The sequence below is a fragment of the Neodiprion pinetum genome, chromosome 3 (genome assembly GCF_021155775.2).
Source record: "Neodiprion pinetum isolate iyNeoPine1 chromosome 3, iyNeoPine1.2, whole genome shotgun sequence".
Classification (NCBI taxonomy): Eukaryota; Metazoa; Arthropoda; class Insecta; order Hymenoptera; family Diprionidae; genus Neodiprion; species Neodiprion pinetum.
The window spans coordinates 27,548,283-27,574,007 of NC_060234.1; the positions used below are offsets into that span (position 1 = coordinate 27,548,283).

The following is a 25,725-nucleotide window of genomic DNA, read 5'->3' on the forward strand; positions in this document are numbered from 1 at the left end:
TTGAATATTTTTAAACGGATCATCAGTCTACCGTGAGCTTGTCTTTCACGTTTCCGTTCGATTCCCCAAGAACGTATTCTTCCATAAATGAGCGTAAGTAGACTAATAACCGGTTCGACAGAACGGTTTTACAGGCCGTTGCCTCAGTCTTTTTTGATTGACCTGAAGCATGCGCGATACATTTCTTTGAACCTCTTCCGTACGTCGTCGTTAAATTTAAGTCACTTATCGTGCTCGCACAATAATTACCGTGCATTATTTGGATCTGGTTGGTAAAATATCGATAAAGACTGAAAGTGAAATTTAGTCACTGGTATTCGTTTTTAAATTGTTTCGAAAAATTGTTAAAAAAAACTTCCTTTGTGTCTATCACATGAAAATTGAAGGAAAATAATTTCAGTTTAAAGCGGTATCACCTCTTTGTTTCACGCATCTTTGAACTATACCGAAAAATAAAAATCCTAACTCGGGGAAACATCTTTTGTTAATTAAAACACGGTGACGATTTTTGAGTTGCATACGTGGACGGTTTCGCATGATTTTCTCGTTGGTTTGATATTTTCGTGATACCGAGGGTCGTTGAACTCTCCCTGGGAGCCCGCTGCCTAACTCAACCTTTTAACACACCTGGTGCAATCTAATCGAGTCCCCTTCCCAGTTTACCTTTTGCCCTCAACGCTCGCGAGTCTCGTGCACCCTTCAGACGTATGTTATTCTTTTGTTCATATAACCAGCACTGTACCCACTCGCCATATTTCAACTATATGTACACGAAATGTTCATGACGAATTCTCCGGTCTTGACCCAACGAACTAACGAACCTAGGGAAATTTTTGCTGTCTAATTAACATTGAATTCTGAAAGCCGAACCGACCAGGCGGCACATCATGAAATATGAAGAAATTAACCAGCGGTAATTGATCGGTGAAAATTCATAATGCGTTGGTGGACAACGAACGTGAATCAGATCGATAATTCCACGAAATCGTGTGCTAGTGAATCCCGTCTGATAGGAAGCCCTGCAGCTGGTAACGGACTGGGTATTGAAATAACCAACTGATTGCGTGTGGATGCCTGATGACCGATGCGTAGAGGGTGAGCTAGAGTATGCGATGTCAGGGCGTGGAAGAAAGAATGTTATAAAAGAAGGGATGGAGAGAAAGAAAAAGAAACGTGAACGAGAGACGGGCTGACCGTTCGTTCTCTTCGTTGATTCAAGCTCTCGAAGCTTATATCCGGAAATATCGGAACGTACTTCTACTCCGTTTCCAAAGGGTGAGTATTTCTGAAATCTGAAACTGATCCTCGGCCCTAGGTGCTTCAATTACAGCGTTTACGAGCTCGAGAGAGCGTAGCGCCGCGTACGGCTGTGAAAAATGACGAAGAAGAAACTCGGCGATATTGAGAGGAAGGAGCGGAGTCGCAAAGGTGATATGATATGCTCGGTGCAAGGACGGTCGGGGAAAGTGGAGGAACGAAGGGACGGAGCGGGGAGAGATCCCGGAGTGTAAGAGGGTCGTGTACGTGGCACCCGAGGGCTGCTAATCGCGGACCTAGAGACCGGGGCGACCAGGGCGTCCAGGGGTTGCCATGGAGGGTTGCTGCGCACCCACTGTTACATCCGTAGCTTCTCTCGCCGCTCCGTGCTTTCCTAGATACGGGGGTGAAACAAGTCGATATCCCAGGACCAACCACGGCGTTGATCAACAGCTGATGACAAGCCAGCGGTCGCGTGTTCACCGCCGACTAGTTTACTTCGGATCCAGCATCGCATGCTGCAATCGAATCCACCTACGTACGATTAAACCAACTTCCTCGTTAAACTCCGCCTACAGACCAGAGACTCGGATCGGACTGTTCAAAGATCGCCACGGTGGTGTTGGAGTGGTTTTATACACTTCGCCGTCAGAAATTATTCGTGCAGTTGCGAGTACTGAGAAATCAGACTTCTGATGCTCAGCATGAAAGCCTTAACAACGTTGGAGATATAATTTCATTTAGAGAATTTGGAACGTTGTTGCTTTATACTTTTCAGAAAATTTGTTATTTGCAATCTCTGTGACTTGGTTGTGGATCTCATTCGTTTAACGATGACGATCGATTGGTTCTACGCGCGCGCCTTGAGGAGAATGAATTCTTTCAACAAGGGAAAGGCCGACTTTTTAGGAACTTTGATGATGTAACGTTCTCACACAGGTGTAGAATGCAGCTCGTTAAGCTCATCGTTGCATATTATGTCATTGTGCCAAAGGATTCCAATAGCTGGCGACAAAACCCGTTCGACTACCCAGTGAGTTTGATAAAAGGATGGCACATTGGGTAGGTATACCCGTTTAAAAACACCAATCAACCTGCATGATGCAGTGTTCTGCTTCTGTTCCTCGTCAAATGATGAACAAAGGGAATTCTCTCGGTCCCTTCGCCCCTCGTCGAATTTAGCAGATTCTGTATATCTGGCACGAAAGAAAGCTTCTTCTGTGTCAAGGGGAACGAGGACGCGAATGGAGTAGAAGAAAATTCTTAGTGTATAAAGAAAGCGGACCCCTGATCCTCGGCAAAGGCCCGATAAGCTCCGCGTCAGGCCCCGTTTCCTCTTCGCTTTCCCAGCAGCACCGCCGACCGCGAAGCAGCGAGCTAGCATTTCGCGCGTTTGATTGGTCGGTACGAGCTCCGGTCTATCAATACGGGGAGCGCGCGAGGGTGCGTGGGCTTCCTCGCAGGGTGCGTAGCAAAGAGGGGAAATTCGTAGGGGATAAGAGAGGAGAGAGAGAGGGAGAGAGAGTGAGAGCGGGGTTTCGAGGGAGAGCCTGGGGGAGCGTGGAAAGAAGGGTGAGGGGTGCGCGCGGCATGGGCGGCGAGGGAAGCGAGCGGGGGGAGGGGGGATGAGGGGATGATGGGCAGGGGGAAGGGGGAAGGGAGCGAGAACTAGAGGGTGCGTATAAAGCTCGGGCAGCAGTCGCGGACGAACTGCGTTGGGGGTTTTGTCTATAGCTCTCGGAGCTCTGTTCAATTTCATTCGGTAAACAGTAGCAGCGTTGGCTGGGACAGTCTCTCGCCTCGGTTATACAGCGTCGCGGATTTCTCCATCTCTACAAATACGTTTCGCCAAAACCCGAACCGAACCATACCGAATCACCCCCTCACCACCCCACCCCGACATCCCTCACCCAATAGTTAAACCCGTATACACTGAAACACACGTATGTATTGTATGCGTGCGTACACCTCAATGTAGGTACACGATACAACGACTTGACGCGACTCTATCAAAAGTAAACCGAATTTTTACCGAACTCGTAATCTACGCACCCCGCAGATACTCGTCATTCGTTTCTCCACCAGTTTCGTCCTCTCAGTCCCGCGTTAAACGGGAACGCGTTGATAATACTCGCGGTTGATGTTATTGTTTTTATTAATAAAATACTTAAATAAAAAGAAATTGTTGACATGGATTGATAGTTTGACTATTGCAAGAAGAGGAAAAAAGGAGCTGAAGAATTAAATATCCGACTTAAACATTCCAACTTATTTTTAATAAAGTTTACGACCTACATATCTCTGTGAAACTGTACTATGTATGGTACATACACATGTATATAAATAGATAAAAAAAGAAAGTATATTATCTCGGATGTTCAATGAAATATGGTATTGAAGTGTAAAAAATAAGGTTGTTTTACGTCGGTACGTTTTGCCACGGAAGTTTAAAAAATTTTTTAGATACGAAGTTGTATTGAATATAATCTTTCTCGACGGTACCAATGGTTCATATTATGGAGGTGGTGCCGTCGCACCGAAACGACTTTCACATGGTGAGTGTGCACACAGTTTACCATCATCATCGCAATTTTTACTACCTCCAATTATCTTCGATGTATCACACACTGGATTCCGAATCCACTTCGACCAACCAGAAAGTAGGAGATTTGGTTAAAAACGATCAATTTAATTTTCCTGGGAGAATCAAAGGACAATATCATTTCTGATAGGCGGGAGACCGAATCGCGGGTGCAAATAATTTTCGTGATCCTGCTTAAATTAACGCGGGTACGCATCTGGAATCTGTAAAGGGTGTTTTAGTCGGACGGAGCGACGACGGGACGGTGTATACGGTTTATTCTCGTAACAAGTTTGTGTTTATAATGCATACACGGTGACGTGCCGTTCACGCATGCATCGCGCATTCGAGTGCAGGAGTCGAGCTGGCTCACCATGACGCGCCCCGGTCGTCGCACCCCGTTGCACCCGCTCTCGATGGGAAAAACAGCTGCTTTAATGCGCCCGTGGTTTTTATGTTAGTCAGCGCTTGGCGTTTGGGGGAGACGCAAACTTCCCACCCCATGATCCACGATTGGATGATGACAGGATTGGCGAAACAATTGACAAAATTGCCCCAAGATCCCGACATCGCGATATCCCCGCGTATTTTCGAAAACTGAAATTGTTTGTTCGGTAAAAACTATTTGTTTCTCTCTTTTTCTTGTTTTTTTTTTTTTTTTTTTTTTTTTTTTTTTTTAGGACTGTAAGACTGGACCGAATCATATGATTCGAGTCTTTTTAATACCGATATGAGAGACATGCTAATACGGTTAACAGAGCCGCAGCCCGTTGCGAAACATATTTTATCCTCCCTCTGTTATTCGTCCCCCGGTATAAAATTTATATTCCATGAGCATTAATCTTTCAGTTTCACCGTGTTTAAATTTATTCACTTGGCCTAAATTTTGCTCGCATTTCTCGCTCGCGGTCGGTGTATAATATCTCGGAGAGTGAGGTAGAGTGAGAGGAGTGGCTGATTTCGTCTCTGGGAAACTCGCGTGCATAATATAATGTCCCCGAACTTTCGGGCAATACAATTATACAAAATAGGCGTACGGTGGTGAAACAGCTTGCGCGTACCAAAAGTGAACTCCGCGGCGCGTCTTTCTCCCTCTCTCTAAATCTATTATCTATCCACGAAGGAACCGGGATACGCCATGCCTGCCTCCGAGAATACATCCGGCGTCTGCAAGAGGCTCCGCATGCAGAGGGCAGTCGGGCATGCACTCGATCCGGGATCAATTGGGGTCCGCTTTTTTCGCCCGGAGATTCATGGTGCCGGGTCGGGGAAGATTGTCCATAAATCTTATCCCAGTTGAGAACGCGCGGGTTCCGTATTTCGCAAAATAAAGCTCGAAAGTTTTTTTTTTTTTTTTTTTTTTTTTTTTTCAGGGAAATTCTTGAGCCGCGGAGCGACTTTAAGCGAGCGAAATTTTTAAGGGTGGATTTAAATAACGGCTGCAAGCAACAACGTTACAAGGTATACGCCTATATTCTCGCAACAGCGATCATTCTGCCATCCGGCACAACGTCCAAGGCCATTTCAAACACGTGACGGGTTCTCACATGGCGGCCGGCGGTGAGCCGTGTGTTGATGTAGAGCAGTGCATCAATTAATGCAGCGACAGACGCGCGAATGTGTCTCCGCATAACGGCGCCAGGTCTGGTCACTCGCCCCCGCACCTGCAATCCGGGCCCCTCTGTATATGTGTATAATACCGTATTCGCCACATACGCCACAGATGGCATTTACATCCTGGGACCATCAATTCGCCGGTCCTGTCTCTCTCTCTCTCTCTCTCTCTCTGACGTCCAAGTCTCGCCTCGACGCCGCGTACGTTGCCCCCGCTGCTATTACCCGCGAAACTTCCACCTCAACGCGAGTTATTTCGACTTTACGAGCTCGAGATATCCGCCATCGCGTAATTCCCGCCACTTGCCCGACACCCTCTGCCTCACCCTCAAACCTACGACGTATACCTACGAATCGCGTGCCTACTCCTTATACGCAGGTGAGAAATAGAAAATTATCACCCCCGCGCTGAAGTCGAATAATTGGATCCGTTTTAGAGGGTTACTCGAGGACTGCTTCCAGGGTTGGGGGAAAATCGGTAATCGCGAATCACGCGATACGGAAAAATGCTTGTGACAAACAAATATGGCAGAGATTGAAACTGCAGTTCTGTGAACTTTTAGCGCAACGTGTAATGCACATCAATATTTTATGACAATGAAGAATCTGATAATACAGAAATTGATCTAAAAGATTCAAGTAACCTTTCTCCGCACTGAATCATCTTTTAATAAACATGCATGTTTGCACATTTCTGCACGAGGCATGACCGAACTTGCAGGGAATTGAATAGCAGTTATTATTTTTCAAAAACCAGGAGAGTAGCGATTTTCAAATCGAAAGTAACAAAGTTTTAAAAAGTTTCCACTTGAATAGGTTACCTTACACGATTTCTCATACTAAATCACAATTCAGTTCGAAGTCCTGACAAAATGTAGTGATTTATAGTTTTTTATGCTACAATAACGAACGCGCGGCTGTTGCAACACAAGAATGAAATGTAAGACACTCTGCTTTGCGGTGGTGCCAAAATGAAACAGTCAGCGTAGTCAAAGCCACATAATTTAAGAAAGATCTGACTGAGAGATACACGCTTTTCGGATGTTATCGCGATGCCGGAACAACTCGATCTCAACAACTGCGAACAATTATTCAACAAATTTGTAATGCAGCGATTTAGGGATTGTGAAGAACGAAATTACGCAGGCGAAGGGCCGGGCCGAATCCCCTGGAAGCTCAAAGCAAAGCGAAGTTCCAAACCCCACTGGCGTTATATTTACGGAACACGCCTGCCAACAACACGTGTGCTGTGGGCTTTCAAATTACACCTTTGCCACCAGTTTATTCGTTTACAAAATGATCAGATAACACGTGCCCAATAAATAGAAAACGCCGCTTTGAACGGGCGAGAATACCTGGTAGGGTGAAAAATACCAGAGAGAAATTCTCAACGATTTATTCTCTTCCATGTCCTTCAAGTTATTCGTTACATCGTGCATTTCGAATTACTGAAAGAGATCAATTGACGTATCTTACTCTCCTATCAGCGCGAAGGAGGAAATGATTTTTTTTTAATTGTGCCATTATCCCCCGTTTCGCACCCTCTGCACAAAGAATATGTTTGGCTCGATGTGTCTGGTTATCCAATTCAATTTCGCAAAGGAAACAGCCTCGGCGATGAAATATTGCTGCAAGATTATACAAGTCACGCGTGATAGATTATAAACGTCTGTGAGTTTATCGGTGCGACTCTGCTCGATGAAATCAGAGTTCGAGCATCGGCATAACTTGTGTGTGGTTTTTACCACTCTGATCAGGGTGTGCAATGCCGGCGAAATACTTGATTCCGCCCGTTATCGGGAGAAAAGGCAAGTGTACACAGCCCCTGCATTCCGGCGAATTTTATGCCCTTCGTAAAACATCGAGTCGTTACGTATCCTTAATAAAAATAAAAGTAACAGAAATACAGCGTGACAAGTTATTTTCGAACGATCTTCCGAGGGTTCGATATCATACCTTCCCTCTCCGATCTTATATACATATATTACACGCCACTTGAAAAGTATCGTAAAATTGGACGCCTACCCGGGAGCTTAAAGTTCGGAGCAGCTAGTTGAGCTTTGGACACGCAATTACCCGCCGTTAATTATACTCCGTCGAAGGGGGCTTATACCAGCCCTGACAGTAATTCAAACGAAGTTTGACTCCACCGATTCCTCCGAACCGATGAGACGATGTCCCCTGTATATACGTACACCCGGATTGAGATCAACGTCAAATTTTCTTCTTTTCCAATTAACTTTTCCAAGAATACTGGAAATCCCAAAGTCAGCTCAACGCGAGTCAGCGTAATACAACGCAAGGCGGTCTTTGGGTTAACCTCTGGCGTTTTTAATTCCCGGCGTCCTTCGTGAATATCTACCGCTCGAATCACCGATGAAGCGCTCAACGCTCGGCCGTCATTGGCACCCCTTGCAGGAGGATGATATTACGGGTTAATCAAGTAACGAAATGCGTCGGCACCGGATACCGTCGCCGCCTCCATAAATCATGGTGGTCGCCGTGGACGAGCGGAGAGTGTTGGGGCCAACCCTCATCTCCAATCAGTACATTGATTGCAGTTGGGTACAGTCAGGCAACGGCGAGCAGGTCAAATACCGAGGCCCCACTCACCGCTCGACCCAGGCATGATAGCTTATTCAATTTCCGAAGCGACATTCGCCATTCAATTTGGCGGTTATCAACGCGCGCGGAGTCTGTATCTGGATTTTGCACCGTATTCAGAGGGCAGCGAGCACCCCCCGCCACCCTCGAGGCACCATCGCGTTAAGAACCTAAGAGCCAGTCAACCGTGCTCCCCATTTTTTCTACTTTCATCCCCCTCGGCGTTCCGCTGGTAACGGTCGGCGGAGCGATCTTTTCTGAAAAATTGGCACAAATTTTCGGCAGCCGGAGCGGAATCGTTTCGCACAGTTTCCGTTGCGCGCACCGTCGAAGGGCTAAACGAGGATCGGATTTTGGTGTTTCTTCCAGCCTGCTGCGGGTTCGTGGAACGTTCAATGCAACTGCACGACCAACTCATCTGCAGCAGCGATATAACTACGAGCGAGGAGAGCGACGCGCAGACGTTGGCTATCATTTCGCATCTCCCCTTGGTGGCATGCTTTCCCGCAGTGTACATAGATAATCGAGCTTAATTAATTGCTCGGGATATGCGCTCGGGGCTTGGCAAACACATTTACTTATTACCATCCATCTTGAGTGGTGTCTCTCCGAGGAATCGATTTTCTAAGTGCATGTACTCCCCGACGACGACCGAGGCCAACGTATGATTATAATTATCTTTGGATTGCACGTGGCATATTCCTCTAATCTCGTGTATACCTACAACTACCTTAGGTATACTCCAGTCTCGGTATATTATATTATTTGCCAGGTTATTGCGATAGACCGTTCGATTTTGAGGGTCCGCGCACCTTTGACGGGGGAAAACTTTTGGGAAGAAAACGAATCCTCGTACGTTTCAACAGAATTTTATTACAATTCGATCTTTGAATGGAAGAAAATTTATTCGAGTTTGATTTAACAGAAAAACCGAAATCAATTGTGTCATTTTTTGTTTTCATTGTGGCTTGAAAACTAAAACAATGTAACGTCATCTATTAGGTATATTCCAACATCGGTGAAATTCGATTGCCCGTAACATCCGCGATTACCTTTTTTTTTTAAATGAAAAACGAAAAATGCTACATGATTATTTCGTGTTTAAAGACTCAAATACACTTATCATATATTACTCGTTGCAATTAGTTCATCGAATTTAATCTGTATCCTGCAGAGAAAAAATATCTCATCCTTGTGATTTTATCCAATTTCAAGACTATCGATATGCAAAACTTCGCGACCATCTCAAGGTTACCACAATAGGCATGAAGAATGGTTAACACTGTCTAACGAGTATCCGTTACCTGATTCTCTCAAATTTGTTTCTCATTCTCGTTTATAATGTTCGATACGAACATGCTGTACAGTTGCACTTTAAATATTTCAAACAAAATTGTAAAATTTCGTTTAAAAGTAATCAAACTTTTATAACGCTCAACGTGTACTCAGAAAGAGAATCTTCTTTGACCTTGTCGCAATGAGTTTTAAATTCCATTTGTTTTTAAGTACGAGCCTCCTAAGACCCACTCAATTTCAACAGTGTAAGCTATCCTTGTCACTGATATCGCTGGACAGATATTTATTTCATCCTTCGATACCGTTCTTGGCACTTCCTTAAAACGTACCCATATTTACTCTTACTCAGCCCAGGACTTAGGGCGGAAATAAAAATCTTAATCTGGATTGTCGCGCAACTGTAATTTGGAAAAGTCTCACGGAGTCAAAAAAATAGACAGAACGGACGTCATTGCAGGGTGATGCATTCGTCGCTGACCCGAGGAACGAGGAGGCCAGAGGGCGGCGATATCTCACTTCCTGTATCTATACGGACAGCCGAGTTGCCTTGACGACGTGACAACAACACGCGACTAATGGCCAGTAATCGAGTCAAAGTTTAATTTCCTGAAGCGACAAGGGTAACCTGTGTTTGAAGTCGCCTCCTCCGTTAGGACTGACTAGCGTCTGCAGATGACAGTGTGCGTTCGAAGCAAAGTCATTACACACTCCTCGGAGAATTAACCGTCCACTCGACCAACGTTCCGAGCGCTTGGAAATTGTCTGAAAAACGTTCAGTTTATTAACAAACACTCCGACGTCTCTTTTGATTCCCCGACATTTCGGGTGTTCGCTTCAGGTGCTTAGACATACGTGTAGGTATAACTGGCACAGAAGCCCGGAAGATATCCGGCAGCGGAGAAGAGTTGGGAAAGTTAGTTGTCCCTTGTCAAGCCGACAGGGATGTTCGAAAAGTTGGCCCACCTCCTGCATCGTTAGGCGTCTGCGTCGTATTTCACGAACTGTCTATCGGGGGACGGACTGTAAAAACAAACGCTGTATAAAGTGCCGAGGGGTTCTGCAAAACTCGGTCGAGTCATAAAATGGCACAAAAATAACGCCGTTTGGTCGAATTTTTTTTTCCCCCTTTCACTCCCATTCTCCTCGTCCCCGCGCCACGTGTATATATTTTTTCCCCGTTTCTATTTTCTCGCTTTATCAGACGACCACTCAACTTCCGTTACTCAACTCGCCATTAGGCATCGATCTGTCCGGAGTTTGAGGGACAGCAAAACGAGGTCTGCTTATTATTTTTCCCCCTCGATTACTCAATCCCTAGGACACAGGTACGTACGTAAAAACTCGTTCCGCGCCCGGCACACCTGCAGATGTAATCCGTTCGTCGCAATTAATTTCAACGCTTAATCTGTCGGTCGAGGTCTCGCGTACGTCCGCAAAAATCGGTGAAATACCAACCCTCTCGTTTTACCACCAATATCGGAGTCGGGTCGGGGATGATAAGAAAAACGAGCCCGAAAGAGATAAAGAGCAAGAGGGAGAGAGGCAAGGATGGAAGGGGAGGGAGAGCGAGGATTCGGAGGAAGAATAAGAGAGCCGAGGGTGAAACACGGCGGGCCAAGAAACAGCGCGGTGCGGTGGGTGGGCCTCGAACCTAAAAGGATATCGCGGCGAGGCGGTGTCCCTAGCGTCATGAATCATGCATCGACGCCCCTCGGAGGCCCCGCGGCCGAACCGGAACAGCTCGCGAATAACGCATCCCGCTCCCCGTATCTCAAATAAACAATGTTATTTGTACACGTCCCGCTTCCGCGTCCCGCCCCGTTCCGTTCCGTTCCGTTCCGTTTGGTCTCGCTCCAGCGAGTCGTCGTTCAGCCGCGAGGGACTCGGGGACGAGAAACCGGCGTCGAAGGGTTCGAGGCGGCACGGCAGCGCCGAAAGAGAGTTCCTGGCCCAAGGCTCGACCATCCTCGGGGATCTGGCTCGAAAGCCTTGTCAGCGACAGAAACCTCCTCCTTCTCCTCCTCGGGGGTAGCGCGGTGCCGACGTGTTTGAGTAGGAGCGAAATGACGAGGGTGGACACCCTGAAGCAGGACTCTGTAAACTGAACAAATAATGAAAACTTTCTCATTCGCTGGCACGCCATCGACGTACACGCCCGGCTTTCTAAAGACGCGCGGCTCCAGTGCCCCCGGGATGTTCTTTAACTCTTTATTTCCGCGGCTTCCGAACCGCGATGGATGTTTCGAGCCGAAATTACGAATAATTCAAAACCACGCTGCTCCTGAAGCCGAATTTCACCAGTTCAAGGAGTCAAACGCTTAGGGGACATGTAAGTGAAACTCGAAACTTTTTTTTATGGATATGAAATTTTAACCATGGTGTTTTTCTGTCCGTTTGGATTATTCATATTAGTTCAAAACCTGCCGAAAATTTCTGATCTTGAAAATACTTTTTGCCTGTACGCACTTCTTCTTAAAAAAATCGAAATAATTCCACATCAGAATTCTTCTATAGCAGCTTGTATAAAGAACAATTGTCGGCATCCAATATCCAATCTGATAATTAACTGTATGAAACTATGCCACTGGCTTAACCCCTTACCGTGCTTTAACGAGTCTGACTCGTGATGAAGATTTTGACCCAAACATTAATATGACGTGCCAGGCTCGTGAACAGAAAGTCGGGCCAAACATAAACATCACGAGCCAGGCTCGTGAACGTAAACATCGTAATATAAAGGTCGTAATTGAATGTTAGTTTCTATCAGTACGCCACGAGAGTTGGTCACGAGTCTCATAATTGCTGTGACAGAGCAGATTAGTTATTGAAATTTAACAAACCACTACAGAATGCAAAATACAAAAGTTTTAAATGAAATCAATGATAACGAATCCCGTGATAGTGATGTGTTTGCGCCAACCAGAAAGCGTCGAAGGTGTATAATTATAGGTGAGAATAGTGAAAAGGAAGGTACGAAGCTCTAATCATGGATTTGATAGAAGGTAAAAAACACACCAATAGTTTGAAAGTATTCTGAATTTTTTGTCATGAAAGCGTCTGTTTTAAATAATTTATGATTGGCTAAATCACAGGCATTTACATTTCGGCTCGTATTGTGATTGTTCTCGAGCATCAGTCTGGTTTCTTTACGACGCGTTGACGCCTGCTACTTGTTTGAAACCGAGTTTCGTCGATCTAAATGGTACGGGAAGGGGTTAAAGTGGTTGAAATAAAAGAAATATATATATATATATATATATATATATATATATATATATTAAAAAAATACGCTGCAACGAGCTTTTTAAAAGTCATCAATATTTGGCAATATTTGAGCCAATGTCTAGAAACTTGTTGAATACAATCAATCCAAACAAGCGGCAAAGCTGTGCAGCATTTGCTGCATCAAGCTCCACTGATATCATTCAAATACAATGTGCATCAAAAGAGTTTGAAGTTTTACTGACGTGTCCCCTTAAAACTGAAAATGGTTCCATATTCCGAAATCTTCCCAACTGAATTATCCGATATTTTTAACTTCGACTCTCACTGATCCGTAATAACCTCTATTCGTATTTCATTCGCACAGGAGAGAGACGCGTCAATTACGTGACTTCTACAGCAATCTAAACCGCGATAACTCAGCGTCTCTATATTCAACTCTCACCCTTCTTCACCAGTCACTTCGATCAACCTTCTTGGCTGCTGAAAATCCCTTATTCAAGTTTGATTATTGACTCGGCAGCTCCAAGAGCCGCGGCAACGGAAGGCGAACTTCTATATTTGCAAGCCTCCGTCATACGTTTCTGACGGGGAGTTCGAGGTGTACCAATTTTTCTTCTACCTTCCAATCTCTCCTCTCAGCTGCCACGTCTTCCTCCATGCGGAGGTTTGTAACAGGTAGAGAGAAGGAAGGAGAGAGAGAGAGAGAGAGAAAACGACGTCCGGAAATAGATTTTAGACCCTTGTAATGTTTTTTCCGTTATTCTCCGTCCACTTGCTCTTATTTTTTTTCCTGCCTGCAGAGAGCGATGATAATCGATAAAAATATATTACTTGGTTAGACTCGGGATACTTGTTTATGTGCCTGCCACGATGAGATTGAGTCGTCTTTCACGTATTTCCTCTTGCCACCGACGTACGTATGCAATCAAATCTTTTTGTGCCTGGAGTAGGCAGGCACACGTTCAAAGCTACTAGCTGTTACTAAGCAAAGAGAACTTTGCGACAGAACTTTGAAAGGGCTGTTTTACTCAGCGATGTACATCATACTGCCGCTGACGTCTCGTTAAAGAAAATTTCGTCATGTCTGGTCGGTGAAATTCAATGACTAATTCCAGTTAATTTTCTGTTTCAGATGAACCGTGCTATTCAAGTGAAACCGGCGGACAGTGAAAACCGCGGAGGTGAGAAAAGCAGGATAATTAATTACCAATGTGACAATTGTAATTTAAATTTACCGCATTAATTACTGCTGTAATTCATGGTTATCGACCCTTCGGTAACTCAAGCGTTTTTCGAAAGTAATCGAATTTTACTTTCCGAAGAGCTCAAAGGGTTTCAATTTTTTCAAATTTTTTTTTCCCCTGCTTATAGGTAATAACGCGAACACGACGACTTTCCGAGAACGTTCTTAAACCACCCTCCCTCTAAATTTAATTATAACAGTATATATATATATATATATATATATATATATATATATATATATATATATATGTGTATACCGAATATTTTAGCTCTTGAAACATGATTATCTGCACGTGTCACGTCGACCCGCTTATTACAGGCTAAATTTCCATCTATACAAGATTAGTCGTTCGCAGAGTGCAGAAAAGTAAATCATTTGACGGAATGAATTTGCTGCTTCTATATTCACATGAGCATAAGTCTTTGACTTGAATTACGTTGCGCAAATTGACTTCAGTAATATTCTCGTCATTAGCCTAGCGTTGAATTTCCCGCATTCGTAACGTTACGACTTACTTTCGATGAGAACACTTTGAGCAAATATACACCTGTGCCTATATTTTCGGAGGCTTTGAATCGTACCATGACAATATTATTACTCATACATGTCACTCTCCTTCACAAGACAAATTGGTTTCTAGACAGTTCCTCCCTCTTTTTCTCTCTCCAAGCGCGTTACGGCATGTACTTGACACGGGACATAATGTAAAAATGGACCGTGACTAATGGAATATTTAGCAAAAACAGCTCAATAATTGAAACCGTAATACAGGTTTTCCATAAGCTTACGGGGATCGAGCCGCGGGTATATCGATCGACGAGTTGCCACCTTTCCAACCACAAATGCCATCGCACGCATGCCGCTATCACTCTTTCGACTGCCTAATTCGCGCGACGCCGAAAGCATGAAAAACTAAAAAAACGATAAAAAAAATTGACACCTGACAAGACACGTCGCACGGACGAGAATGCATGAATTTTAGTGTAGTGCGGAGACCTTCGTTGGCCGGGGATACGCGGCGCAATAAGCCTATCGATGCTAAAGAGATAAGACGCACGCCAGCTGTTAGCGATGTTATCTACCCACGTTTCCAGAATACCCTCCAACGCTCGCTTTTTGTAACGACATCATTTGCGCCCACGCGCCCAAAGAATCGGCGTTGTTCGCCGGCTGTGCTACCGTCTTACCGGGTGACGAGTGCTACGGGAAAACGGCATTAGGTGCAGGGTGGCTGGCTAGACACTGACGGGGTTGTAGAAGTTCGATCCACCGCACGAGTCGCGTATACGGCAATGCCAGGAGTTGTTATCGCTGCTTGAGCCGGTCCTTCCTTTCGCATCGTTATTTTCAACCTGTCGGCAATTAGCGACGTTTTCTACGTCTTCTTTATACTCCGACAAACAAGGAACGACTCCTCTAGGCTTTTCGGTATTCTTCTGATCCTGACGGGTCACTTACGACTCGATTCATCCAACAACGTCGGTAGCTCGTTTCCCCTCTACTCGAGCTCACCGAACCACTTCAACCAGTAAACAAACGGCGGTAAAATGTTTAGAAAACCCAACAACCTTCAGCGAGGAGGATTCTTTTCACGTTTTCATTAAAAATCAATTACGTCCAATCAAATATTTAGTTGACACTGGATCAGGATATCGTTCCTTTTTCTCCCCGCCAAGAGTGCAATGGTGAAATCACTTTCGGATTTCCAGGTCTTATTTTCATCATGCAAAGTGAGCAGTCAATTCAACTTGAAGCGTGTTAACGTTCCTTAAACCGCTGTAAATTTGACATCCGGAAAGTGTCATCGCCATTTCCAATGTAGTCTACGACGAATGTTCCGTCGGGCCTCTTCTATTTTGCACTCTGTACACTCGGCGGTGTCGTACCGGTATCCATCCGAAGCACTTTCCGGATCTTAAGCAGGTGGCCCGAGTACGCTTTGCCCGCATGACTTCGCGGCCTGCATCCGTATTGTCGCACTTCTCTCCGTCCCGGATAACCGCAGCCGAGATGGAAAGGGGTTGTAATTCATATGCTAATCTCGAGGAGATGCCATTGTAATCTCCGGCCGCTCGCAATGCCGGCACCCCTCTACAAAATCTCTCCCCCGGACCCCGTTCGCTGCTACCGAGTAGTCAACGTCACCGAGCAGGTTTCTATGCCATACCTCCGTCCTATGCAGCCGAGCATACGTAACTATACTCGCGGTATAGATACAGTCGGGCTACACGCGGAGACCATGAAGACGGTATTGACCGTCTTCCCCTAAGTTCCGAGTATCAATTGCGGTTTAGTGAGTTTTCATCGTGGGCGCTGTACCAGCGTAACAAATTTTGTCAGCCTTCAATCTTCTCGAGCGTTATCTTATAGGTATATATACCCGTACATTCGAGGGGATTGCAATCTGTTTGAAATTTATCCTTCTTTTTATTCTGAAGAATCGTTTTCGGCGTGATGCGAGTGCAGAAAAATGGGGCAACTTCTCCGTCTCGAGCTTTCAATTTTTTTTCTCCCTCGCTTGCGAGTTTGGATGAAAATTTGAAAAATTTACATACATATTTTATAACACTTTGCACTGTCGATTGATAGTTACGATTTCGTCGTTGTTGGCAGTTGGTTTCATCATCGCAGAATCAATCACTGTGTTTTGTGAATTGACACCGATTTCAGTGAATTGAAAATTGATTGGGGTAAAAACAAATAATTGTGTCAACTACTGGCTCCGATTTTAATCCTGTAAGAGTGGGTCGCGCAGGAAGGCAAGCTATCGTGTGTTATACGGGGACCTAATTCCAGCAGCGTCGATATCTCCGAAAAGTCCGCTTGGAAAGACCCTTGAACCCGAGCGTTGAGAAAAAGGAAAAAAGAAAAAAAAAAAAAGAAAGTGGACGGAAGAGAGAAATTTCGGTGAACCCTTTTTCGACGAGCTTACTGGAAAACGTGTTTTATTCTATTCTTCCCTTCGGATGGCTTCATTGTTTCCCGAGTCGGAGGCTGTAGGCTTTTTCCCCAATAAAGGTTGCCCTCTACGGACCATCTTGGACCCTCGTGCCACTTAATTACGTCATTTATAGATCCCACTCGCCGCGGAGACACTTTAAGGCAACTTAACTCCCCGGAGTAATGGCCTATTAGTAATACAAAGGCTAGATCAAATTTTAATTGCAACGCGTTAAGGGGTCTCTACGTTATCTTTAATGTCTGTCGGGATGGGGTGGAGCTGTTACTGATGGTCGAGGCTGCACCTTGCCGCGCTGTTTCCCCGACTTGACACTTTTTTCTTCCAGCCAAATTTCTTGCCACTATCTGTCTGATAGCTCGAGGGGGAAACTCGAGAGATATAGAGAGAGAGAGCAGAGCTGTAGAATTGTTTTAGAATAGCTGCCAGGTTAATGTATACAAATATATTTCATTGCGCGCCCTAAGGCTTCACATCCAAACCCAACATTCGGGGAACTTTCCACCTTTGTCTTGCCCCTGGTGACGTCACGGTTCGGTTGAGGAAACCCGGCTCGCCCTTCACCCCCGGGTTCGCTGCTTCTGCTGCTGGGCGCTTCCATTCGAACGGTGCTAAAGCCCACGAAAAGTATCAGCTCGCGGTCTTATCTTCGCTGCGCAGCCTCTTCTGCGTCAGGGGCTGCGGCCATACCGTGGTTATCACAGATATACTCAACCGCCACGCGTCAGTCGGTCGGTGGTTCCCTCCGCCGAGTCGGACAATGAAGAGAAAAAGAAAAAAAAGATGAAAAAGAAACAGGTGAAGTTCTCCCTGTTTCCTTTTTTTCCCGATCACGGGAATACGCTCGCTCCTTTATCTCTTTTTCGTGTTTCATACCTTCCCACTTACTTTTCTTGTTCTTTCCCGCGGGATTTCGAACGAGCCACGAAGGCGAGGTTCTTTGCTCGGAGTTAATTGTGCATTGATAAAACCCCCGCGGATTCAAGAAATGCGTATCTCGCCAAGTTTCGGACTAACTCACGGCTCTCGCGCCGCTATGGCAATTCGCGTTCAATCGGACGAGGAGAGCGAGAGAAAGAGAGAGAGGGAGAGAGAGAGAGAGATCGAGAGTTTGAGAGGCCGACGATGTAGCGGCACCAGTTGAGCAAGTAGATAAGTTTCGATCCCTCGGCGAAACCACCTTGGCTCCACCTTGCTCCTACCTCCCTTCGGGCCCCGACTCCGCGTCCCCTCCACCCCCTCGCAGCCGTTCGCCTGCTCCAGATAAACGCGTATCCCACGGTATCGCACTATCACATCGCCCTACCTTCGCCCACCTCCGCCAGGGCCAACTTCACTATCGGGATAACGTTTGGATCGAGTTACAAAGATTTTTCCCGGAAAATGCATAAATCGAATATCTTCGGGGTCTCGCCCTCAATTACATGTCTCGATAGGCTCGGCTGACGTCGAAGAATTACGATCGCGAGCCCTTGACTATATATCTATAACGCTGCATATGTGGGGATGGAAAATGTATACCGCTTCGCGAAAAGATCGGAAGTGAAAAAAAGAGAAGCCGGGAGAGGAGGGTTTCGAAAGGAAAGTCTTGGCGGTGACGGTGATTTTGATCGTGAAATTCGAGCCTCTTTCGCTTCCTCGTCGGCTATACACGCGTACACCCTTCTTTCCCGCATCTCCCCGACCGAATTCGAGTTTTCACCGGCCGCACGAACGGGAAAGTGCTGACTTAAATATTAAATGCGTTTCTCTGTAAATTGCTTGCCGTTAACCGACCGGCTCTTCTTCGTTTCGCCCAGCTCCACCCTTGCGGTCTATTCGACATGCGTTAACTCGCTTAAAAGTTTCCTCAAACTGAGAGGTAGTGGGAGAGAGAGAAAGAGAGAAAGAGAGAGAGAGAGAATGAACAAGGGAACAACCACGCAACTCGAGGCGCTCGTGCAGGACGAGATAATTTCCCGGGGGTTAATTTTTCATCACCGCTACTTCGATAAACAAAGTATTATTATTCGGCGTGATTAAGTAAGTGGTTTGAAGACGCTTTGTTCCTTGGGCCGGGCGCTGCTCTTAAAAGTTCGGCACGGTCCGTCGACATAGTTTTTATTCACTCTTTTCAAATTCCTCATTGTACACCTTGTACACATACACCTCGTAAAGCGTTCCATATAACGCTGCTCATCAAAACTTTGTTCACAAGTCATCATTTACCATGATTAAGAACCTATTTGCTTCCCCTCTACAGTTATTTATTCATTCATACGTCGGGGCTGTGTTTAGCAAAGATAAAATTGGCAACTAAAATATTTTACTCGTCCTTTTTAACGGAGACGGAAATTTCCAACGAGTGATTCTAAAAATTACACGCAAGAGTATTAGAATATTCCAATAATTATTTAACTATAGAAGTCTGATTATTTTCAGTGAAGATTTTTTTCGAACATGATATTCAGTCGTACAGTCTTACTGAATCTGTTATGGTAAATTTGTTTTATTAAGATAAGAAATTCATGCATTAATCACAAATTATTTGACGCAATATATGATCGTCCTTCTGGCTGAACAGATTAATTTATCACGAGGACGAAAATCTAATTCGGTGAAAAACGGATTATCTGTCAGGTTCGTAAGTGTAAAGAAAAAGTCATTGATTCTGCAGAAGAAGAATTTTTTTATCTAATCGGGCCATCAAATCACGTCGATATTAATAATAATAGTATTGATCGGTGAACTTCCAGATAATCACTGGCATGATAACAGAATTGAAAAAAAAAAAATCACTAAAATAATGGAAGCCCCGAATCTGACGACGCGAATTAGTTCCGGAAGTAAATTACACGGTAATTCGGGTTAAGGATGGCAAAACACCGTCGTCGGAAGTTTGTGCCTCGTGAAGCGAGTCGCGGGGGAACGTTTGCCACCATCTCGCGGAATAGAAACCGAAAAGTTCGTTTCAAGACGGGGACCGAGGCATGAGAGTCGTTATAATTCCGGCGCGCTGGGGGTTAATTTTTGTCGAACCTGGGGGGTGGAGGCCTGTTAGCGCTCCACCGCGAGGCGGAAGTCGAATTCCTCGTCTCGGCGGGACAATAGGCGACGAAAACCGAGGTCCGTGCCCCGGATCCTGGGGCCGTGCGCAAGTGGGCCAAGAATCTAATTTCCCGAGACAAATCCTTAAATGCGCCCCAGAGCCCGGAGCTGCCCTGACGACGTCGACGGCGCCCCTCGTCGCGTCACCTACATACGGGCTCTCCGCCTCGCCTCGGCCACTTCTCCTTAAATGCCTTATTACACGCGCGTTGAACCAGCCCGCCGGGAGTGCTGGAAACAGAACCAACCCCGTGTTTCGAGACGTCAATTCTGCAGAGAGAGAGAGAGAAAGAGAGGGAGGTTCGGTCTGCTTTTGCCTGAAATTGAAACGGCTGAAATTTAGCCCACTTTTTAACCCTTCTCGCTATTTCTCGCTCGATTTAAAAATCGCGAGTAAGCGCGTCGCGGCTCGCGTCTTACCACGACGGCTGCCGTCACTTCGAATCAGGTGCTGGAAGCGATCTGCCTGCGGTGAAAAATACTTACGAATCTAGTTGCCAATTGTAGCGTTGTTATCTGATTATTTTAATCCCCTTTGTATTTTGCAAGGATAGCCCCAAGATTGGGAGGTTTCCCGTATTTCGCAGAGTCAACGCGCCCACGATATTAGCGAAAAGTTGCACTTGTTGTCCAGGTACCTTACCTCCCTTACTCGGACGAATTTCCTCTATCCGAGATTTCTACACTGAGAGAAAAGAATTGTTGGTGAATCAAAATAATTCATTATGGATAGCGAAACAATGTATATTGTTACCGCCGTGATAATTTTTCGTCGAGATAACGATATATTTGGTAAAATTAAATAAAATTTAGCTCCTGATGGAAACTATATTTTTGATTCGAACGATCCTTTTTTTTCTAGTGATTCAATTAAAGAACATGAACTGCATTACAACGATCGTTAGATTACAATAATATATTACCTATACCCGATGAACGAATGGAATACTCGAAGAAATATCTCGCACTGTACATTAAAATGAAAGTATAAAAGTACCAGAGAAATATTGATTACAGTCAGAAATTCATACCATTTACGAATGTGAATTAAACGAGAGGTGATCCTTGACGATTCTGACGAGGCATACTTCTGTAGATTGTTCATATAACATACCGCTAATTTTGAGTGATCTGCATCGATATACTATACATGCTATGTTAATTTATTTATTTATTCGTTTCTGTTTCTCTCATTTCTGTGAAATTAATTATTTTCTTTTTTATCACCGACAGACACCCACACCGTACGTTGATGATGATGACCTGGTTTATGGGCACAATGCCATCTTTGTTTCTGTTCTGTATTACAGAGTGCATGATGGACGACGGGAGCGCCAGTGCAATCTTCTGGAAGTAGGAGGCACCAGTGGCGGCTGCTGAAGGTAACTTCGACTTCCAGGAGATAGCTAGCTTCCTTCCAGACTTCTATTCTACTTCTCTACAAAATGAAAAAAGAACTTTCTTCCCTCATCACGCCATCACCGGTGACTCGGCCAGCACAGTTTGCTGCAGAGTTTCATTCGCTAATCGCTAATTTCCCACCTCAACTCTCCAAATCCCGGGACCCTCTCCCCCCCCCCCCCCCCTCCCTCCCCCTCATAACGATTCCCCCCATCAACGACGTTGCTGATATCGCGGATTCGAAAGTTCACATCTAAAACTCTCTTCACCGTGATTTTTACATCACGCGAAGAGAAGTGAAAAATTTCTCATTTTCGTCATTTGCTTTTCTCGCCGCGATGAAAGAAGAAAAGTGAAGGAAAATAACTTCATTCAATTCCGTTGTACACAGTCAAGATCGATGGGCGACGCGCGTTACCAACCGATGACTACCACTTGCTTGCAGCTCGTCAGAAACGTTCAATCATCATCTCGTCAACGTATAATAACTCACTCGTGTTAATCGGTGGTGTTGGATCTAATATCTACATACCGCGTGTGTATCATCATCATCATCATCATCATCATCATCATCATCCCCTTCTTCCCCCCACCCCATCATCCCACTCCAATCACCGATCGTCCATTTCTATATTTCTATATACTGTCACGTCCGTGTGCCAATCATATTAGAAGTGTTGTACGTGCCACGTGCGTGACTGACTCGTGTAGCTGTAAAACTGTCGTTCGTGTTTTTACCCTGTTTATTAAATTATTGTTATTTCGTTATAATTATATATGCCTCGTAACGCTCCGATGTAAGTAGACGCTCTTATGTGTACATATAGGTTCATGCAAATTAATTACAAAAAAAAAACTTTTCACTTTTCAAGATTCAGAAATAAATCAGCGAGTCCGATTCGGGACGAAGCGAGCCCAATACAGGCTTTCTACGAAGTAAAGCTCTTTCCTGACGTCTTCTTTTTCACCTCTCCATTCCATTCTGACCATATTCTCCGTATTTTTTGTTCTTCTCATATTCCTTCGTTAAGAGCGTCTACTCAACGTCACGACTCACGCAACGAATATATCCCACCCCACAAATATCAAATATTTTGCTACTGTTTCTCTTTTTCACCTCCACCCCCCCCCCCCCCCCCCCCCCCACAGCCCTTTCACATTGGTTATTTCACGTTTAATTGCTATATTGATGATGGTTGCTACTTAATCATTTATTTACATAGTCCCTTTTTGCAGATGTGACCATATACATACCACATATTATATAGTCGCTCGATCGTTCAATGTGTTGTACCGTTGTCGATGTTTTTTTTTATATATTTATATATATTCGTATAAATACGTGTGTATATATATACATATATACATGCATCTGTAAATATTTTTCTGATTATGGTGTGAGTTCAATTTCTTATTGTATTACCTAGACGTGATTTTGTGATACTTCCCCCAGTCCCCTCAACCTTGTTAGTCGTAATAACGTAACCCAGTGCAGATATTTCTAAGCTTCGGTGAAAAGCGGTTATATAACATGAATTTACACACATCATTAATATCATCATTGTTATTATCGGTAACGCCCGGTGATCATGAGTCATTTATTCGTATATTTGAATTCGTATATTATTTTTCACACACACGTGACTTGCGTGTGCATATGCATACTTGCTATGTATATTTATGCACACACGCATACAGAAAACGTTGTTATACGTACAGCAACCAACAATCAGGCCCAAATTATGCTTAGCGAAATGGCAGATGATAAATTTCAAGTATATCTTTACCTGGTAACGTAACATAATTTGAAACATTATCGCCTCGAAACCGTGACGTGTTATAATAACGCAACGTCAAGAATTAATATGAATAATGTGAATTTTCACTGTATTTCAGTCAATCTTATATTATCTACTTATTATACTATTGCTCTGTGCACAAGTTAGAAATAGCTGCAGTGCGCTGATTGTAAGCATTTATTGTGATGATGCTGTTTTAAATATTTAAATGGCGTGTAACCCCAACAAATATGTGGCTTGTGCACCGTGTTTGGAATTCTCGTTCAAGGTATATTCGTCGTAACGCGGGGGCGAGGAGCATCGCTTTTTCTTTCTCACACATTGTCACATTACTGCAGATAATATTGTAGAAAATTTCGCGAATCACAGTATACAATATTTAAGCTGTTTGCCATTGATTTTTCATTCCGATCGAAAACAAACTACATGTAAAGTGGCGAGAAAAAATTGGTAACGGGAGAAAAGTTTCGTTTGAAATAATTTTTTTCAATGCTCCTTTTATTTTTTATTTCTCTGTTGATTTATTTATTTATTTATTTATTTATTTTCTTGCCAAGCATAAAAACTCGACCCCGCTCCAAAAGTAACGCGACGCCTTGGGCTAACGGACGGATCAACCCTTTGTGTTCCCATGTTTTTTCACTTTGTCAACTCGCTTGAATTTTGTAATTATTGTTATTCGTGCAGCGTGCTGGTATCACTTTGCAATTCTTTCGTCCAAACTACTCTACACTTTATCGCAGCGTAGGTATGTTAAACATCGATATATGCGCGATCCGCCGTTTCAATTTCACAACCATGTCCAAACGGTTCAGCATGCCAAACGTCGACCCCAGCCTCGCGTTGCACAATCGGACACCTTGAACGTATCGAGTCCCCTGTACGAATGTCTCAGCCCAGCGTTAGCACAGACGTAATATGTACATATATGCATAAATATGATTTGATGCTACGTATATACATATATATATATATATTTATATATATATATATATATATATATATACACATTTATTATATATATGTATATTAGGATGGTGGATGCTGATGTAAAACGTGTAACTTTGTTGTTGTCGGTGTTAGCCGCAAGGTTTTTCTTAATGGATGATAATTGGTTTCCCGACGTACTATACGTGACTAAAGTATTTCTCTTTTCTTTTCTTTTCCTTAAAAAACACCACCACTACCCACCCCCATTCGACACGGCTACGGGATGCAGACAGAAAGCTGTTCGTGGGAATGCTAAGCAAGCAACAGACAGAAGAGGATATCAGACAGTTGTTCGCGGCATTTGGTACAATAGAAGAGTGCACGATTCTCCGAGGACCAGACGGCACCAGCAAAGGTGAGTACCTCAACATTTCTCCTCCTCGAGTTAAATCAACCGCTATAATCGTTCGGCGAACATCAAAGGAACCGATTCGATTGCCTGCGTGTGATTGAAAATCAATTGAAAACAGTAATAAAAATAATAATAAGAATGAAAACAACAAGCTTCCTCATTTTACATTCGCCGAGGGCTCGATAATCCAAATCCATGTACAAAGATACCTGATACGATACGATACGTGACGCGATGCAATGCTTCTTACAGACCTTCGTTCCAAACGCGGCGTACATGCCTAGGTATATATTTACTCGACATGTGTACAACCCCGGGGCGAGCCGATGAGGAGGGTGCAGCGTGTATGTGGGGCAACTCCAGGCAGGCAGGCAGCACGGCGGCGGTGCGGGGGTCAGATTCGGCGGGCCTGAGTCACAAGTAATTTTGGAGCGCGGTCCGTAATCCCTCCGAGGCCTCCTTCGAGTCTCAATCCCACCCCCAACGAAGTCCCGGCGAAGTCCCCTACACCCTAGGGCGCTGCCTGCCTGCCTGCGAACCCCGGCGAGTTTCACTAGTTATTTGTGTATCCATTAGGGCCCCCACGTCGCTAGCACCTTGCAGGATTAATAATGATACCCTGGACTGGATTTTCAATACAACCGATTCGGTATTCCGCGGTGCCAACGTGTCTCCGAAATTCTCTGGCGCTGCACCGAGATGCCGAATTGTTTCACGTGATAAGTAATGGAAAGGAGCAATGGGCTACAGTATTTACGAGGAAACCGACGCAACGAAACGCTTTGGATAAGAATCTTTGCCGGAGAGAATGCGAATTCTCATTCACTTTCACTGTTTAGATTTAATTACCCTTAGTTTCTTTTTGGGTATACCACGACGACGGAAAACCAATTTTGTATTTTTACTTTATAGGAAATGGTTTGGAAGTTTCACGGAGAAAATGTTTACTTTCCGTAAAGCTGCAGTCTTGTTGCGAATAATTTATTTGAAACGTCAAATTTGTGTCATCCATCGATCGGTGAATACTTCGTTTTCGTAGTTTTGTGGCAATCATTGAAACAATTCGTACGTGCGAAACCACGGGAGAATGAGAACATAGTGTACTGAAACATGTTTAGAAATAGATAGAGTACATAATCTCGCTGGTCAGAAAAGAAAATCACCTTCGAAAAAAGTAGGAGAAGCAATCTATACACCAAAAGCTTTGGAGCGTCATAAACTTGGATGAATGAGAGGAGTAATACCGGCGCGATAGTGCAAACCGCACATAAGACGGATATACGATAGATACGTATTCAAACATTGGGGTGTTTC

The 25,725-nt window shown here is 44.5% G+C and overlaps 1 protein-coding gene across 18 annotated transcripts in view; it reads left to right on the forward strand.

Moving 5' to 3' along the window:
- The window catches only part of bru3 (bruno 3), a 537,074-nt gene that overhangs the window by 453,839 nt on the left and 57,510 nt on the right, over positions 1-25,725 (forward strand). For 6 of the 18 annotated variants that reach the window (XM_046615168.2, XM_069134108.1, XM_069134111.1 and 3 more), the window contains exons 1-3: positions 2,974-3,812; positions 13,710-13,758; positions 24,289-24,414. In XM_046615168.2, coding sequence (XP_046471124.1) covers positions 3,762-3,812; positions 13,710-13,758; positions 24,289-24,414 — 226 coding nt within the window. In that variant the 5' untranslated portion in view covers positions 2,974-3,761. Of the gene's footprint in view, positions 1-2,973; positions 3,813-11,412; positions 11,682-13,709; positions 13,759-21,102; positions 21,354-24,288; positions 24,415-25,725 lie in introns of those variants that run through there. The other 12 variants (XM_069134114.1, XM_046615173.2, XM_046615170.2 and 9 more) reach the window with 6 other exon arrangements.